Here is a 15,722-nt window from a genome sequence, read left to right as displayed (position 1 = left end):
CAGGACCAGGAAATGAGACCTTTACCTATAAGGAGGTGAAGGACTATCCCAACCAAGGCAGAAGCCTGCGAAATGGCTGATCAAAAAGAAAAAGTTTAAAAATGACTTTGTTTCATGTGAGTGTGTGTGTATCTGTGCACAGCACAGCATCAGTAGCATGTGTGTGTATCTGTGCACAGCACCACATCACTGTGGAGGTTAGAGGACAACTTGTAGGAGTCAGGTCTCTCCTTGCACCATGTGGATCCTGGGGATTGAGCTCAGATTCGTAAGCTTTGGAGGCAAGTACCTTTCCTCCCTGAGCCATCTCACTGGCCCAAGAATGGCTGGCTGCTTTTTTTTTTTTTTTAAAGATTTATTTTATTTATATGAGCACACTGTAGCTGTCTTCAGACACACCAGAAGAGGGCGTCAGATCCCATTACAGATGGTTGTGAGCCACCATGTGGTTGCTGGGAATTGAACTCAGGACCTATGGAAGAGCAGTCAGTGCTCTTAACCCCTGAGCCATCTCTCCAGCCCGGCTGGCTGCTTTTTAAATGAACTTAAAACACATCCTCCGCTAATCAGGAAACAGAGCCATCGCTCACCAATTAGTTCCCCAGCTGTTCTCAATCGGCACCCTGCCACCAGCCCACCTTCTTAATCGAACGCATGTCTCCCGCCAGCAGTGACCACCCTGTCCCTGCCATCTGCCTGGAAATGAAGGGCTTTTTTACAGTGACCCCTTCATTTTCCTCAGTAGAAAGGGTTCTTCATATCTCCCCAGGCTCCTGCCTCTAGTTCTGACTTCTAGTTTCTAGAAGATCATCTAGAAACATTTGTTGCTAAGGTTGGTGATATGTGTTAAATTACTTTTTCCATTGTTATTTAGTTAATAAAAACTGAAGATGTTTATAGTACATAAGCCTTTCTTCCTTTCTTCTTTCCTTCCTTCCTCCTTTCTTTCTTTCTTTTTAATTTTTAATTTTTTTTGTTTTTTGTTTGTTTGTTTGTTTGTTTGTTTTTCGAGACAGGGTTTCTCTGTGTAGCCTTGGCTGTCCTGGAACTCACTCTGTAGACCACACTGGCCTCGAACTCAGAAATCTGCCTGCCTCTGCCTTCCAAGTGCTGGGATTAAAGGCGTGCGCCACCACTGCCCGGCTTAATTTTTAATTTTTAAAATAAAAAATTTTGAAGGGTCTTACTCTGAAGTCCAGGCTACCTTGGAACTCATGTAGGTAAGGCTGGCCTCAGATTCATGGTCATTCTCCTGCCTCCACCTCCCAAGTGTTGAAATTACAGGCATAAGCCACCACACCCCACTTGCAAATATATATATTTGTAATACACACATATATGTATATACATATACATATACACATACATATATATATAAATTGTGACTGTTGTTAAGTTGGACACAGTCATGTTCTGTAAGCCTAGGGACACATTCAACGCTTAGGAAACTCTTACCCACCAGGCACTGGTGACAAGCAACAGGCAAATTCTAGGTCTATTCCCCTGGGCCAAGATAAAGGCCAGAGCTCTCTTTGGGTGAAGGAGATTCATATTAAAAAAAAAAAAAAAAAGATTAAGCCAGACAGTGGTGGCCCATACCTTTAATCTCAGCACTGGGAGGCAGAGGCAGGGGAATCTCTTGAGTTCCAGGACAGCCAGAGCTACACAGAGAAACTCTGTCTTGAAAACCTAAAATTAATAAATAAATAAGTTATTTACTTATGATTTGGGGTCAGTGCTCCCCTTCCACTTCTATGTGGGTTCTGCGGGTCCACTCAGCTTCACGATGGGCATCTCGGTGGCTCTGAAGTGGATCCTTCACTGTGCAGACAGAGGAGTATTTTTTTGTTTTCATTTGGTTTTTTAGAATTATTATTTTTTTACACATCTGAATATTTTGCTTTCATGTGTGTACCAAACATATACCTGATGTCTCTGGGGTCCTGGAGAGAGTGTAGAAATCCTTGAAACTGAAAGATGGTTGTGAGCCTCCTTGTGGGTGCTGGAAACTGAATCGGCGTCCTCTGGAAGAGCTGCCAGTGCTCTTAACCAACAAGCCATCTCAAAGGGCAGGCTTCTCTGGAAGGGAAGGGTCACCTCTAGAATAAGAAGCTATCCCCTCTCAGTTGAGCTTGGCTGGGGTTGACTTTGCACGTGGGCCGGGGTGGGGCATCGGGAGACTGAGACCCAGAAGGAGCTTGTCATCCATAGCTGGAGGAATCCTGAGAAGAAGGGACACAGAAGGACAGCTAGGGGAGGGCTGGATCCCACAGTGTCCTAGGGGCAAAGGATAAACTATTCAGGTTTTTCTCTCAGCACCTTAACCACACGCACACGGGGGTGGGAGGTGGGGTGGGGAGCTCTGTGGGAAGATGACGAGTCAGAAAGGGATAAAGTGTGGGAACTCTGCTCAGAAGCAAAGTTCGGTTTGTCTTGCTTGTTTCAATGTTTGAATGAGGTTAGAGAAAAGAGTCTGAACAGTTCCATACTCCAACAAGTCTTCCCAAAGAGTAGAAGGATGGTCTACACTGCCCCAAGTGACAGATGCTGGGAATGGAGCAGATGAGGCAAATGTTGGAAAAGTTGGTGCTTGCCCTGCCTGAGATGAAGAGTGTTAGTTGTGGTCAGTGGAGGGACAGGACAGGCAAGTGACTGTCACAGACCAACCCCTGCCCTTCGTAAGCTGAGAGCCACTGAGCAGTTTTGTGCAGCAGAGTGTGGAATCCAGAGGCAGTTCCTTGTGCCTATGACCATGGGAGGGTCATTCACTCTGGGACCCGGTTTCCACACACTGAAGAGGAAGCTGTGTACCTCCCCCTCTGCGAGCCGCAAGTCTGAGATCCATGGAAAGTGCTTGGCCCGTGTCATCGTGGTATATGATTGCCACATGACTAAGAGAAAAGACTCTAGGCCCCCCACTGCTTGTCAGATCTGACTGTTCTGTGTCCTCTCATGTGACTTTGGGCATACCCTCAGCCACAGTCCCCAAACTGAGGAGAGACAGTTGTACTTGTCTTGTGAGGTTGTTTTAAGTACTAAGCTGTGTGTAGGTAAGCACCCTGCACACAGTGGGTGTTGTGCCAGAGTACTTGGTTGGCTGAATGACTATAGTACTCAAGTGCAGACATTCGAGCTTTGGGCCCCCACACTTGTTTCTAAGGAGTTTCAGTGTTGGGTCTTCAATCCTTAGATTTATGGACCTGGATTGTGGCAGAAGCTAACTGACACGTCATGGGCACTTTATTCAGTGACAGGAGGCAGATACAGGTGGCTGTAGGAGTGGGCACACACTGCACCTCGGGCTCTGAGGCTTGGGTGGTGTTGATGCTGAGATGCAGCCATGATGACCTTTCAACCTGCCAAGTCATTCCAGAAGGAAACTTGGTGTCCTCATAGCCCACCAGGTGAGGAGGACAGTGTTGCCTTCCTTCTGCTGTGCATAGCTCTCTGGAGAAACCATCCCCATACACAGTCACTTCAGCGGATGCTCAGACATGCCGCTAGGAACAGTCAACCACAGTGTCACATGCACCATTGAAGGAAAAAGGAACCAAGCAAAACCACTGGGTCCTTAGACCTGGCTGGCCATCCCCACAGCCTGCTTGCCCAAGTCCAGGCTTGCCTTCCCTTCTCTCCCTGCAGCTGAGGAAAGTGACCCTTCTAGCTCCTCAGAGCCTAGAAGCTGGGGCTGGCATTGTGGGGCTGGATGCCAGACCCAGGCAAAAGGCAGCCTGTGGAAGGGCCAGTGTGGTGTCTATGAAGCCCTAGAGGAAGAACAGGGTGTCAGGAAGGGAGAACGGATGGATGGATGGGCAGTTAGAATCTGCAGTTTCCTTGACAGAGGCCAGAGCGTGAGAGTGGGAAGGAGCCCCATGGCTTTGAGCAGCTTAGCAGTGTCATGTCAGAGTTGAGACCTGGAGACAGGGCTCCAGTGAGGTGACTCAGTAGATCAAAATCTGATGACCTGAGTTCAATCCTCAGGGCCCACACAGCGGAAGGAGTAACTGACTCCCTCCCTGCAAGTTGTCCTCTGACTTCCACAGACATCTATACATACACATACGCACACACGTCTATATACACATGCATGTATATACACATGCATATGTGCACGTCTATACACATATCTATACACATGTGGGTATGCACACACATCTATACACACATGTGTATGCACATACGTCTATATACACATACATATGCACACAGATTTATACACACATATCTAAACACAGATGCATATACACACGTATTATACACACATGAATATGAACACACATGCATATGCACACACAAAGAAAGACTTGGAGTCAGCCATCTCTGAACTCTAGCTCCAGACCCCTTTCTGAGTGGCTTTGGGAAAGTGATTCTGTCTGGGTATCCCAGTAAAACCGGCTCACGGTAGAAAAGGGGTGTGAGAAAATTATGTGTGGAACTAAGTGTCAAGTGTTGATGTGGTATCTGGCACATTAGGAAAAAAAAACATAAGCATACAATGTTTGAAAGAAAAACATAAAACAACCCCAAACCCAGCTGTGATCATCACCAGCAGCAGTGGTGGGAGCACGGATGGATCACCACTCATGTCAAGTGAGCACTGTGCTGACTGAGGAGTCAGCTGCAGGTGACCCAGGTCTCTGGCTCAGGGGGCTTCTGGCCATTCTGGGAGATGCCAGTTTAGAAGGTGTGAGATATGCTCGGAGGCCAGCAGTGCTGAGCTGAGGGGCCACTGAGGCTCTGGGCATGGAGGCATTTCCGTAGACAGAGTTACACTGGGCTGAGAGAGGCAAGGGGGAGAAGAAGTGAGCCACTACCCTCCAGTAATACCGGAAGAGGGGTAGGAGGCCTGACCAGGAGCCCGGCACAGGCAGGATCAGAACCCCAGGAAGTGAGAGTCTCAAGAAGCAGAAGTGAGGGTCATGATCACTGTGGCCGGTGGGAGGTAACAGGAGATAAGGGTGATGGATTGATAAAATGGTGACATCAGCAAAGTGGCTTCTCTGTGCAGTGGGAACGGTGGAAAGCTGGGAGGTCCTAGGTGATGTAGGCGCTGTGCTGTGGCCTTAGGGCGGCCGGGCCGTGCTATGCTCCAGGGAGGAACGTGGTGTCCACAATTCAGCTTTGATGGCTACTGGAGCTCAGCTTCCCCACACATAGTGCCTCCAGCCCACCCGGCTGCCTCCAGCCCACCCCGGCTTCTCCTCTCACCTGGATTCTGGATCTAGTCCTTGTCAGTAGGAGAGTAAGAAAAGTAGGGATGAGACAAAACCGGCCCTCATACGCTCACCACTGAGGCTGGGTAATGGATACATACCTCAGGGGTACTTTTGTAAATATTTGACATTTTCATAATAAATCTCTTAGAGGGTGGGGGTGGCTCGGCAGTTATGAGTCTGTACTGTGCTTGCAGAAGGCCCAGTTAGGTTCCCAGCACCCACAGCAGATGACTTTCAACTACCTGTGGCTCCAGCTCTGGGGGAATCTGACGCCCTCTCCTGGCCTCCTGGGGGCATTGCACACACATATATACTTTCTAAAAATTTAAAGATTTTTTTTTTTTAAAAAACTGATTCGAGGGGCAAGGCATGGTGGCTCATGCCTTTAGTACCAGTACTTGGGCAACAGAGGCAGGAGGATCTCTGTGAGTTCAAGGCCAGCCTGGTCTACAGAGCAAGCTCCAGAACAGCCAGGGGCTACGTTGTCTCAAAAAACAAAACAAAGCCAAAAACGTTGATGTGGGGCTCAGAGGTAGAGCTCAGTGGTAGAGACGTGGCTAACGCGTGAAGCTCTGCAGAAAAGTGTGTGTGGGTAATGCATTTAAATATACGGCTGGGAGGATGTCTTTAGGGTCGGAGAGCTTGCTGAGCAAGCATGCGGATCTGAGTTCAGGTCCCCAGCACCCACATAAAAAAAAGCCAACATGGCCTCACATGCATGTAACCCCCTCACTGTGGAGAATAGGAACAGGAGAATGACTGGCTCACTGGCTGTCAGCCTAGCTCCAGACTCCGTGAGACACACTGTCTTCAGAAGAGGGGGACACTTGACCTTCAGAAGAGGGGACACTTGACCTTCTCATCTGCCTCTACATGTTGCACACAGACATTCACACACAAACATAGAAATCATACAAACTGCATGTATGTATTAGCGTGCAGTAGATATCGTATGCATGTTTACTTTATAGGATAAAGTATAAATATATAATTTGCACATATATTGCACACACATCTCTCCAGAATTAGACTGTCTCTTGCCCCTCTACTGCTATCCTTTCCCACACGGGACTCTACAGGAACCTGGTGAGCAGTTTCCCTGGCCCTGTCTTTTGCAGCCAGAATGGCTCTGCATAAATTTGATTCAGATATGGCCTGGCCTCGAGGTCTTGGGTCTTTCTCACAGCCTTCAAACTGCTGTTCCTCCTACTCCCACCTCCTGAGTGCTGGAGTTAGGCCTCATATGCGTCTGTCTGGTCAAGACTTGGGCTGTTCCAAGTACTCAAATCTGATGCTTTGTTCCTCCTAATGCAAAGAGCTTCTCTCACACAGAATCTAGCCAGCCAGCCAGACCTCTGTTTTCACCCATCTCATGAGTGAGGTGCTCTTGGCTTCCTGTGTTCTGCCCCAACCACTGGCCAGCTTCTCACCTCTGTGGCTTTCGAGGTGCCTGGCACCTCTGTGCTGTTGCTCTGCTCTGCTGTGTCACTGGATGTGACTTTACTGTGCTTATGATACAGATCAGTGGTACCTGGTAAGGCTGCAGTGAATCCTTGCGGATGGATGGATGGATGGATGGATGGATGGAAGAGTGGATGGATGGACAGATGAGTGGATAGGTGGAGCTCTGCCTCAGAGTGGCATCTGAGACTAAGCCCAAGTAACAAGTTCTTCAATCATGGACACCATGGAACTTAAAGCCGGAGTTGATTTAACCCTGAGTTCTTGCCATGAGCCTTTGGCTGCATGTCTGCCTATGTCTTCGAAAGGTCCAGATAAGGAACCATGATCACAGACACAGAGAGGACCCCACCCAAGTCCATGCACTAGAGAAGAGGATGTGTGAACAAGAGACTGTGTGGCCCTGGGATTCTCTGTTCCCTGAGATGCCAAGGACGCTTTCTCATCAGACGGGGGTGTGGGGGAGAGCTACTCTCATCTATCCTCAGGACCATCTGTCACTGCAGCCTTAGACTCAGAGCTAATGAGCAATCCCCTGGTACATTTCCCACCTGTGTCTTCACTTCCCACAGAGGATCTGAAGGCCTGGAGGCCCAGGAGAGGAGATGGCTGGGCTATAATTGTGACTTCCCAGACCAGATCCTTTCCTGAAAGCGCTGAGGGTCTTAGGATGCTGTCCTGTCTCCAGCCCAAGTCCTGATCCTTCCCTTCCATGGACCTCGAGAATGTGCTGCTTTTCTATATTAAATCTGGTTTTGCCCCTAGCCAGACTGGGGAATGGATGTACATTCATTATTTTAAAAGTATGTAGCAGGGATGAGAACATGGAAGAGTAAATAGATGAGGAGTTGCTTTTCCCTCCCTGATATCCCTGGAACTCCTGAAGAGTGGGTCTGGGTAGGGGTAGGGATCACAGATCTACAGATCCGGCCTGCGGGAGACACAAGAGCTGCTGCCCCCACTAGGGCTGCCGCCGCACAAGGGATACAGGAAGAATGGCGCAGCCCCCCCACATTGGTCTGCCGTGATGCTCAGAGCGGAGGTGACGAGATCTGCTATATTTAATTTCAGTGCCTGCGTCACCTCTGACCACACAGCAGCCCAGACAGGGCAGGGCTGGGGGCGTTTCTTAGGCCCTCTGTGAGGGGATCACTTTCCACTCGAGATGGCACTGTGGAGGGGGAGGAAGAGAGAGCAACAGAAAGTGAGGTCGTAAGTAGAAAATTGCTTCTGGGATTTCGAGTGGCTTCGTCATGGGGCCCTCCCTGGCTGCCGAGAAATCAGTTGATCTGGGAAAGTTCGTTGCAAGCCATGCGCTCTTGTCGCTTTTGGGTGGAGCCGAGAAATGAATGAAGATAATGGGGCCTCGTGACTTTTAGTTTTGACAGTGAGAGGGGGCAGTGTGGGGGAGGATGATTGTGGACACAGCTCTAGGCCTGACCAGCCTAAAGTGCTGGACCACACAACCGGGGTTTCCCACGGCCAGGACACTCAGCCTGGTGCATGGCCAGCTTCACCTGCTACCATCTCAGAAGAGAGAAACAGAGCAGAGCCTGGTACCCACTGACCAGCCGCCTGCACGGGGCAAAGCGCGGCTGTAGCGTAACTGTGACAGTGGATGACTTGATTAGTCCCGTCCACCTAGCTGTCCTCAAACAATAGGCTAGACATAGGCCCAGTCCTTTGCACAGCTCCTCTTCATACCAAGCACCTCAGGGACTGGCCTCAGAGAAACCCCTGAAGTGACTGTGTTTTCAACACCTTGCCTGAGTAGCAGAAGTGTTTGTTTGCTGTGGAGTTCAACGGAAACTGAGTCTCATTTCTCACCTGAGCCCCCCGCCCCCGTCCCTCTCGCCTTCAGTGAAACCTCCTGAGCCTGGGGTGCTGAGGGGCAGCTCACCCCACGACCTGACCAGCTCTGTCTCCTACTCACCAGGGGCTCTCAGCTCTCCTCAGCTCCCCTGTCTCTGGCCTTGCTGAGAGGTTCCTTTGCATATGGGAGAAAATGCCCAGTAGCTTCCCAGATGTCCTATGGTCCCTCTAGGACCTAGAGTCAAGCGATGCTCCAAAGTTAAATTTCTCCTGCTTCTCCCTCCTGCTCCTGCTCCTACTGGGCCACCTCCTTGCTGTCAGCTTTAACAGCTTTGTCTTGTGGCAGTGTAAGGCATCCTTTGTCCCTGAAGGGCCCAGTGCTCCCTATTGAGGACCTCAGGTCCCCGCTCTGCCTGAGGCACAGTGTAGAAGTGTGAAGGATTGGCGCGGTGGACTGGATGAGGATACGACTAGCTGTGGACCCCTAGTGGTGAGACCTGGAATGGCTCCATATGCATCTTGTAGAGTGAAGGCTCTTTTTTGAACTGGACTGGAAGAGAGCCCTCCTTCATTTAAAAAATGTGTGTGTGTGTGTGTGTGTGTGTGTGTGTGTGTGTGTCCTCCATTTAAAAAATGTGTGTGTGTCTGTGTGTGTCTGTATGTGTTTGTGTATGTGTGTCTGTGTCTATGTGCATGTGTCTCTTGTGTGTCTCTCTCTGTGTGTGTCTGTGTGTACACAAATAAATATCTAACTGTATGTGCACCCGTGCCACTCCATACATGTGGATGGAGGTCAAAGGACAACTTTTGGCTTTTACTTTTGACCTTTTCTCTTTTTGTTTTTGAGATTTTTGGGGGGTGGTGGAATGGGTTTCAAGACACGGTTTCCTATATAACATCCTTGGATGTTGTGGAACTCACTTTGTAGATCAGGCTGACCTCAAACTCACAAACTCTGTCTTCTGAGTGCTGACACTAAAGGTGTGCACCACCATGCCCAGTTGAGATTTTATTTTCTTATCTTACGTGATAAGGGTTTGTCTGCATGTATACCTCTGTGCACCATGTGTGTGAAGTACCCGTGGAGGCCAGAAGAGGGCATCAGATCCTCTGGGGCTAGAGTCAAAGTCAGTTGTGAGCCACCATATGGGTGAGGGCTAGGCATTAAACCTAGGGTCTCTGGAAGATTAGCCAGTGCTCTTAACCAGATGGCTCTGAGCCACTTCTCTGCCCTGTCTCTCCCTGTTTTTTGAGGGCCAGCTGTCCCACAAGTTTCAGGGCAATCCTCCTGTCTCCATCTCCTGTATATAAGAATGCTGACATTCCGGTTGCTCCCCCATGTCTGGAAGTTCAAGGCATTGAACTTTGGTCGTCAGACTTGTACAGCACGTGTTTTTATCCCCTGAACCATCGCCCTGATTTCAGACAGACAGGCTGACCTTGGTCAGCTAGAGGGGACCAAGGTAGAGATGACATTATCATGATGAGGGAATGTTCAGACAATGATTGTCTGTTTTTAAGAATCGTTTTTGGGGCCTGGAGAGATGGTTCAGTGAGTAAAATGCTTGCCTTACAGCATGAGGAAGAGGCAGGAGGGTGCACAGCCATAACCTCAGTGCTGGGGAGGCAGAGGCTAAAGGATCTTTGGGGGGTTGTTGACCAGCCAGCTTGGCCTAATAAGGAAAGCTCTAGACCAGTCAGTGAGAGACATACAGAGACAAGGTAGATTGCTCCTGAAGAACAACGCCCAAGACTGTCCTCTAGCTTCTTATACAATACACACATGCATGCACACACACATACACACACATTCACACACATTCATAAACACACATGTACACATGCACACACACACGTACACACATATGCACACATAGTCACATACATACGTACACATACACACACTCATACACACACATACACATATGCATACACTTATGCACACACATATGCTCACATAGTTACACACATGCATACACATGCACACTTACACATGCACACTTACACATGCACATACATGTACATATATGGGCACACACACATATACATACCACCTTTTTTTAAAACAACAAACCAAGCTGGTCAGTATGGCACACACCTTTAATATCAGCACTGGGGAGGTAGAGGCAGGTGAATGTGAGTTTGAAGACAGCCTGGTCTACATATCAAGTTTCAGAATAGAAAGGGCCACAGAGAGAAACCCCGTCTCAAACAACAAACAAACAAACAAACAAGGTCCATCTAGTCTTTGATTTTAGACTATGCGTAGAGAAGGAAGCAAGAAGACCATTGCTCACCCCTGACTCTCCAGCAGTGTTCCCAGCAGTGCTCCTAGCAGTGCTCCCGGCAGGAAGGATGAAGGAGAACATCCTCTTCCCTGCCTTTGTAAGTTCTGTCTGCCACCATGTCTTGCAGTCCTTAGTCTGGGTAGCTAGTGCTGTGCCAGCGCAGATGGTCCTTAGACAAATGTGACCTCTTTGTACACATCCCCTCTTTCTTGCAGAGCAGCTGACTCCTGGTGCTACGGCTTGGCCTCTTCTGTCTCTCTTCTTTGTTGGCAGTGAGGTAAGAAGGGAAGACTACTCCCCACACATTGGCTAAGTCTCTGCCACGTCTTCTGGCTCGGTTGATACGGGGCTGTGAGTATTGGAATCTCTCAGATTCTGGCCTGCCCCAGGAGGGCTCCTGCTGTCATTTAGAGTTTGAGTGGTCCCTGCCCCCACCCACACCTGCTGGGGAAGCTTCCCTCCCTTCTCAGTGGCTTTCTGCTTTTCCTTGTGCAGATGTTCCCACCACTCCAGCTTGGGGGACAGCAAGGGAGAGGCAGGCCACCTGCTCTGAGGTGCTGTCTTCCATGGCCTTGTCTGTCTACCCTAGTACCCACATATCAACCCATTCAACCTGGTTTACAAAGCAATGAGTGGACTCCTGAAACTGAACAGCTTGTCCCTATCAAGTAAGTCGTAATGTCTCATCACCAGGGGACATCCAAACAGACAGTGTTCTGGAGAAGAGCCATGCATTTAGGCAGGTGACTTTTGAAAGAGGAGGCAGAGTGTGGCCTTTATTTCCTCCCAGCATTATATGCCTTGGACGAGCCTCACCCTCACTGTGCCTCCCAGGGTGCCAAGGGAGACCTGAGACTGTGTGGGTGGTGCAGACAAAGCTGGCCAGTCATCAGGAGATACCCAAGAGGTTCCCCGCCTGCCCCAGACATCCCCTTGAACCCCAATTTCCTGGCCTAAGCTCCCTTGGCTCACCAACAGTAGACAGGGGGCGTATCTCCTCGGTCTGCCACAGACCAGAGACCTTACTTTCCCTCAGCCCAGGTCCTGCCCTTTGCTCCTCCGATCTCCGTTGAGCAGCCTGCCTCACATCGGGCTCCTCAGTTTGGAGCCCACAGGGCAGCATCCCCAAGGACCCAAAAAAAGACAGCAAAAGCAGGCAGGCCTATCTGTCACCATCTTTATTTCCGGTTTCTAGTTTGACAGTCAATGAAAAACTTGTTCAATGACAAACCTACCACCCTCCCCCATCCCCTCTACATCACCCTGAGTGTAACAGGCCATCCTTCCATATATTATTAACTCTTTGCTAAGCTATTTAATACTTTAAATAAAAGAACAAAACAATAAGTTATTTCATGGCTGAGGGCTAGTTGCTGCCTTGGCAGATAGGAGTGTTGCTCTGGCCTTCCCTCCTGTCTCCTGCCTGTGGTGAGACCTGGAGGCTCCAGTGAGGTAGCAGAATTGTGTGTACAGTAATATCGCCAGGGACCCCAGAGCCCACTGCTTCAATGCTAGAGCCCCCCAGGGGCATAGGCAGCAAACCATTTCCCCCAGCCCGATACTGACAGACTCATTTAAATAACATACAACCATAATAAATAAGATCAAGAAGAAATGTGCTCAAGCTGCAGTCTGCCGCAGTTGCCCTGTGTGGACCAGGCCACAGGCTGGACTCACTGTCATGCTCCAGTTTGCGGTAGGGATGGGATGAGGGGAGTTGGGCGGGTTGCCAGGCTGAGACCCTAGCACTAGCCAGGCAGTGCAGGCTGAGGTCAAAGCTAAGGCAACTTCATCCCTCCCCAACCTTCCTCCCTGCCTCCCCCAACCAACGTCTGATGTGAGAAAGAAAAATGAGTCCACAACTGAGATGTCAACGGCTGAGATGTCCAGGGCTGGTCTCTCCTCAGTGGGAGGGGCCGTGGCGAAAAAGTTGCCTCGAGTAGCTGAGCAGTTTTGTTATAAGCTGGGCTACTTCAATTTTGGTATCTGGGAGGCTGGAAACCTGTGAAACAACAGAGAGGCCCATCCATTAGCCGGATGCCAAGGTCAAGGACAGCTGGCTTTCAACAGGGGGCTTTCCAGGGACTGGCCCTTACGATGCTCCCAAAAGTCCCTGCCAGGTGGGTTCTGGTTTTGCCTCTACTTTACAGTTTGGAAGCTGAGGCTCAGGTAAAAGTTGGGAGCCCCTGAGCCCAAGCACTGTAACTCTCTAAGTCTGGGTCCCTACTGCCACAGTGGACCCCCTCCTGAGTGGACACACAGGATGTTTATCTGGACTAGCAGGAGTGGGCTCCAGGATGGAACTGGCCTTACCTTAGCAGGGGCCTTGCGGGTACAGAGGCCATTCAGTATCCTCTGGGTCCTGTGAATGGCATTGCAACTGGAGATGTTGGTCAGGGAATCCAGGGCTGCACAGAACTGTGGGAGAAGAGGGCGGATGTCAGGGCTGGCTCAGGTCACAGGAAGGCTGTTGAACTGGCCAGGGTTACGGGTGCCAGGAGGAGTCTAAATTATGGGGAATGTGGGAATAGCTGCTAGAGCAGTGGCTCTCAACCTGTGGGTCTCGGTCCCTTTGAGGACCACATAACAGATATCTTGCATATGATATTTACATCATAATCCAGAAGAACAGCAAAAAGTACAGTTACGAAGGAGCAACGAAACAATTCTATGGTTGTAGAGTCAGCACAGCATGAGGAACTGTATTCAAGAGTCTCATCGTTAGGAAGGTTGAGGACTGCTGTTAGAGTTTACTTTTTCAATTGATTTCTGTGAGGCAGGATATCTTTCTGTAGCCTAGGCCTTTAGTCCAGGCTGGCCTCAAACTCATGGTAATCCTCCTGCCTCAACTTCTAAAGTTCCAACATTCCAGGCATGTCTATCTCTGAAGGTTGTTTGGAAAGCCCTAGCTATTGGGCTGAGAGAAAAGAAGCTGGTAGCTGCTAGCCATCACCACATCCCCTCGGCCCAGGCTCCTTACCCCGCCAGCTCCAAGGTCCACACTCCAAACCATGCTGCTGTTGCACAGGGGCGTCTGTAGAAACAAAGAGACCATGAGGAGAATGACAGCAGGAGTCACAGACCTACCCCAGCCAGGCCAGGCCCACAAGCACCCTTAGGGTAGCATAGAGTCCAGCTTGACAACCCCTCAACAGGATTCAGTCTGCACAAGGACTGGGGCAGGAATTAGAATCCTGGAGCCAAAAGAGGGAAACTGAGTGGCTGTTGGCAAGGGAAATGCCTTATCTGAAGCTTGCCACAGTCTGGGCAGGAGGATGGGGGTCCACAGAGAAGGCCAGAGTGGGGTTTGGTAAAGGAGAGGTGGGAGAGGCTGCTGTTGACCTAGTCAAGTCAGATGTGAGGCAGTGGGAGCCTACTGTACCACTTTTCTCTTCTCTGAATGAGACACTATGCTAGGGCACACACACACACACACACACACACACACACACACACACACGAGGGCTCAGGTGATTCTTAAAAGACTAGAATCTGACATTAACCTCCCTGGACCTTACAAAAGGAAACCCCTGTGCCTTCCTGGGGGTGTCAGTAGAGATAACACAGCATCCAGCGCCAGGCTTGGCAATAGTCAGTGGTCGGACGCTGCAAGCTGATTTACCAGTGGGATTACTGCATCCTTCTGTCCCACTGACTGAAATTGTGACAGGGACAGGGGTTAGGAAATCCAGTTGGACATGGCATGGGAGATCCAGTTGACAGATGCCAAACGGCTCTAGAAGCTGCTGACTCTTCCCTGTTTTCCTCTGTGGAAGAGTCCCGAGCTGATAGAAGTGGGGCCAGGCCCTGAGTGACTCTGCTAACCCCTGGAAGGTCCATTTGTTGGCCATGGCCACGCCATTTTGAAAAAATCCTCCATTTTGGATAAACAGTGGCCACCACTCCTGCAGACCCCTGATAATGACTAGCCAGTCATTATCAGATCAGATAAGGGTCACCTAACCCTCTTGCTCAACATTCTTTGACTACCCCTAGCAAGCTTCGGACCAACATCCCAAGCCTTCCCTGTCCCCATAACTATCCCTAGGCTATGAGCAGTCTGAGAGCTGTCTGGCTTCCCCAGCCAGAGCCCTTTCCTCCACAGGCTTTCTTAGATTAAACCTGTCCTATTGTAAAGGTCTTTTCTTTGAGGGGACCCTTCACTGTCCATACACGATTGCACCCCCAAGCTAGCTGCTCTTCTTCCTCATTTTTGAGCCCAGGGACTGGGGGCTTTTTCTGTCATTCACACAGGCCCAGACCCAGTCCGCTCATGACCTCTTCCGGGAAGGGCTTGTGTGTGCTACTCACCTGGTCTTGTGTGATGTTGTTCAGCTCCTCGATAAGCTCCCTAAGGGCCATAGGGGGAAACGTGGATCTCGGCACTGGCCCTGGGGCAGCAAGACCACCAAGGCAAGCGAGAGCCACAACTGCAGTCACCCAGAGCGCCATGAAGCCCAGAGCCAGTGAGAGAACCAGGGAGCTGTAGAACTGTGGGCTGGCCTAGGCTGCTGGCTTGTGGCCTTAGCCTGTTGAAGCAGCTTTTATAAACCAAAGTGATGACGCCTCACCCTTGGTCTCTGCTTTGTTGGGCATTATCTGAAAACCACATCTTTACTCATCTTGAATTTTTTTTTTCTTTTTTGGAAAATCCAGTGCCCTCTAAAGGAAAGAGTCTGATTTAGTGGATTTATCGAGAAGGGTCTGGGACAGAGTTTCCAAGTTCCAGGTGGCTTATTTCCACGGTGGGCATCAGCAAAGCTAACTTCCACCCCAGTAATTCCACCTGCTGACGGCCCCAAGCTCCTGGGCCCAATACGGACCCCTTTGGGTCACTAAGTACCTGTCAGCCTCTGGGCAGGTGAGTATCAGTCTACTAGCTGTGAGAATTGGGGAAGCTTTCTTTCTTTCTTTCTTTCTTTCTTTCTTTCTTTCTTTCTTTCTT

At 49.8% G+C, this 15,722-nt stretch overlaps 1 protein-coding gene and 1 long non-coding RNA gene across 2 annotated transcripts; one reads left to right on the top strand and one right to left on the bottom strand.

The window, feature by feature from the left end:
- The first annotated feature begins 10,756 nt into the window (after window positions 1-10,756).
- Window positions 10,757-15,565, top strand: LOC114628033. The gene is made up of 4 exons (XR_003712433.1): window positions 10,757-10,874; window positions 10,993-11,054; window positions 11,273-11,445; window positions 15,434-15,565. It is a non-coding gene; the product is annotated as an uncharacterized LOC114628033 (long non-coding RNA).
- On the bottom strand, window positions 11,941-15,297 carry Il13 (interleukin 13). The gene is made up of 4 exons (XM_028775985.1): window positions 15,089-15,297; window positions 13,758-13,811; window positions 13,091-13,195; window positions 11,941-12,779 (listed from the first exon to the last, which is right to left on the bottom strand). The coding sequence occupies exons 1-4, from the start codon at window positions 15,227-15,229 to the stop codon at window positions 12,681-12,683; spliced, it is 399 nt and encodes a 132-aa protein (XP_028631818.1). The 5' UTR covers window positions 15,230-15,297; the 3' UTR covers window positions 11,941-12,680.
- Window positions 15,566-15,722: the final 157 nt, after the last annotated feature.

The sequence above is a fragment of the Grammomys surdaster genome, unplaced genomic scaffold, assembly GCF_004785775.1.
Source record: "Grammomys surdaster isolate TR1022 unplaced genomic scaffold, NIH_TR_1.0 262, whole genome shotgun sequence".
Lineage (NCBI taxonomy): Eukaryota > Metazoa > Chordata > Mammalia > Rodentia > Muridae > Grammomys > Grammomys surdaster.
Note: the sequence above shows the minus strand (reverse complement) of the source record. Positions and strands in the feature narration are given on the sequence as shown.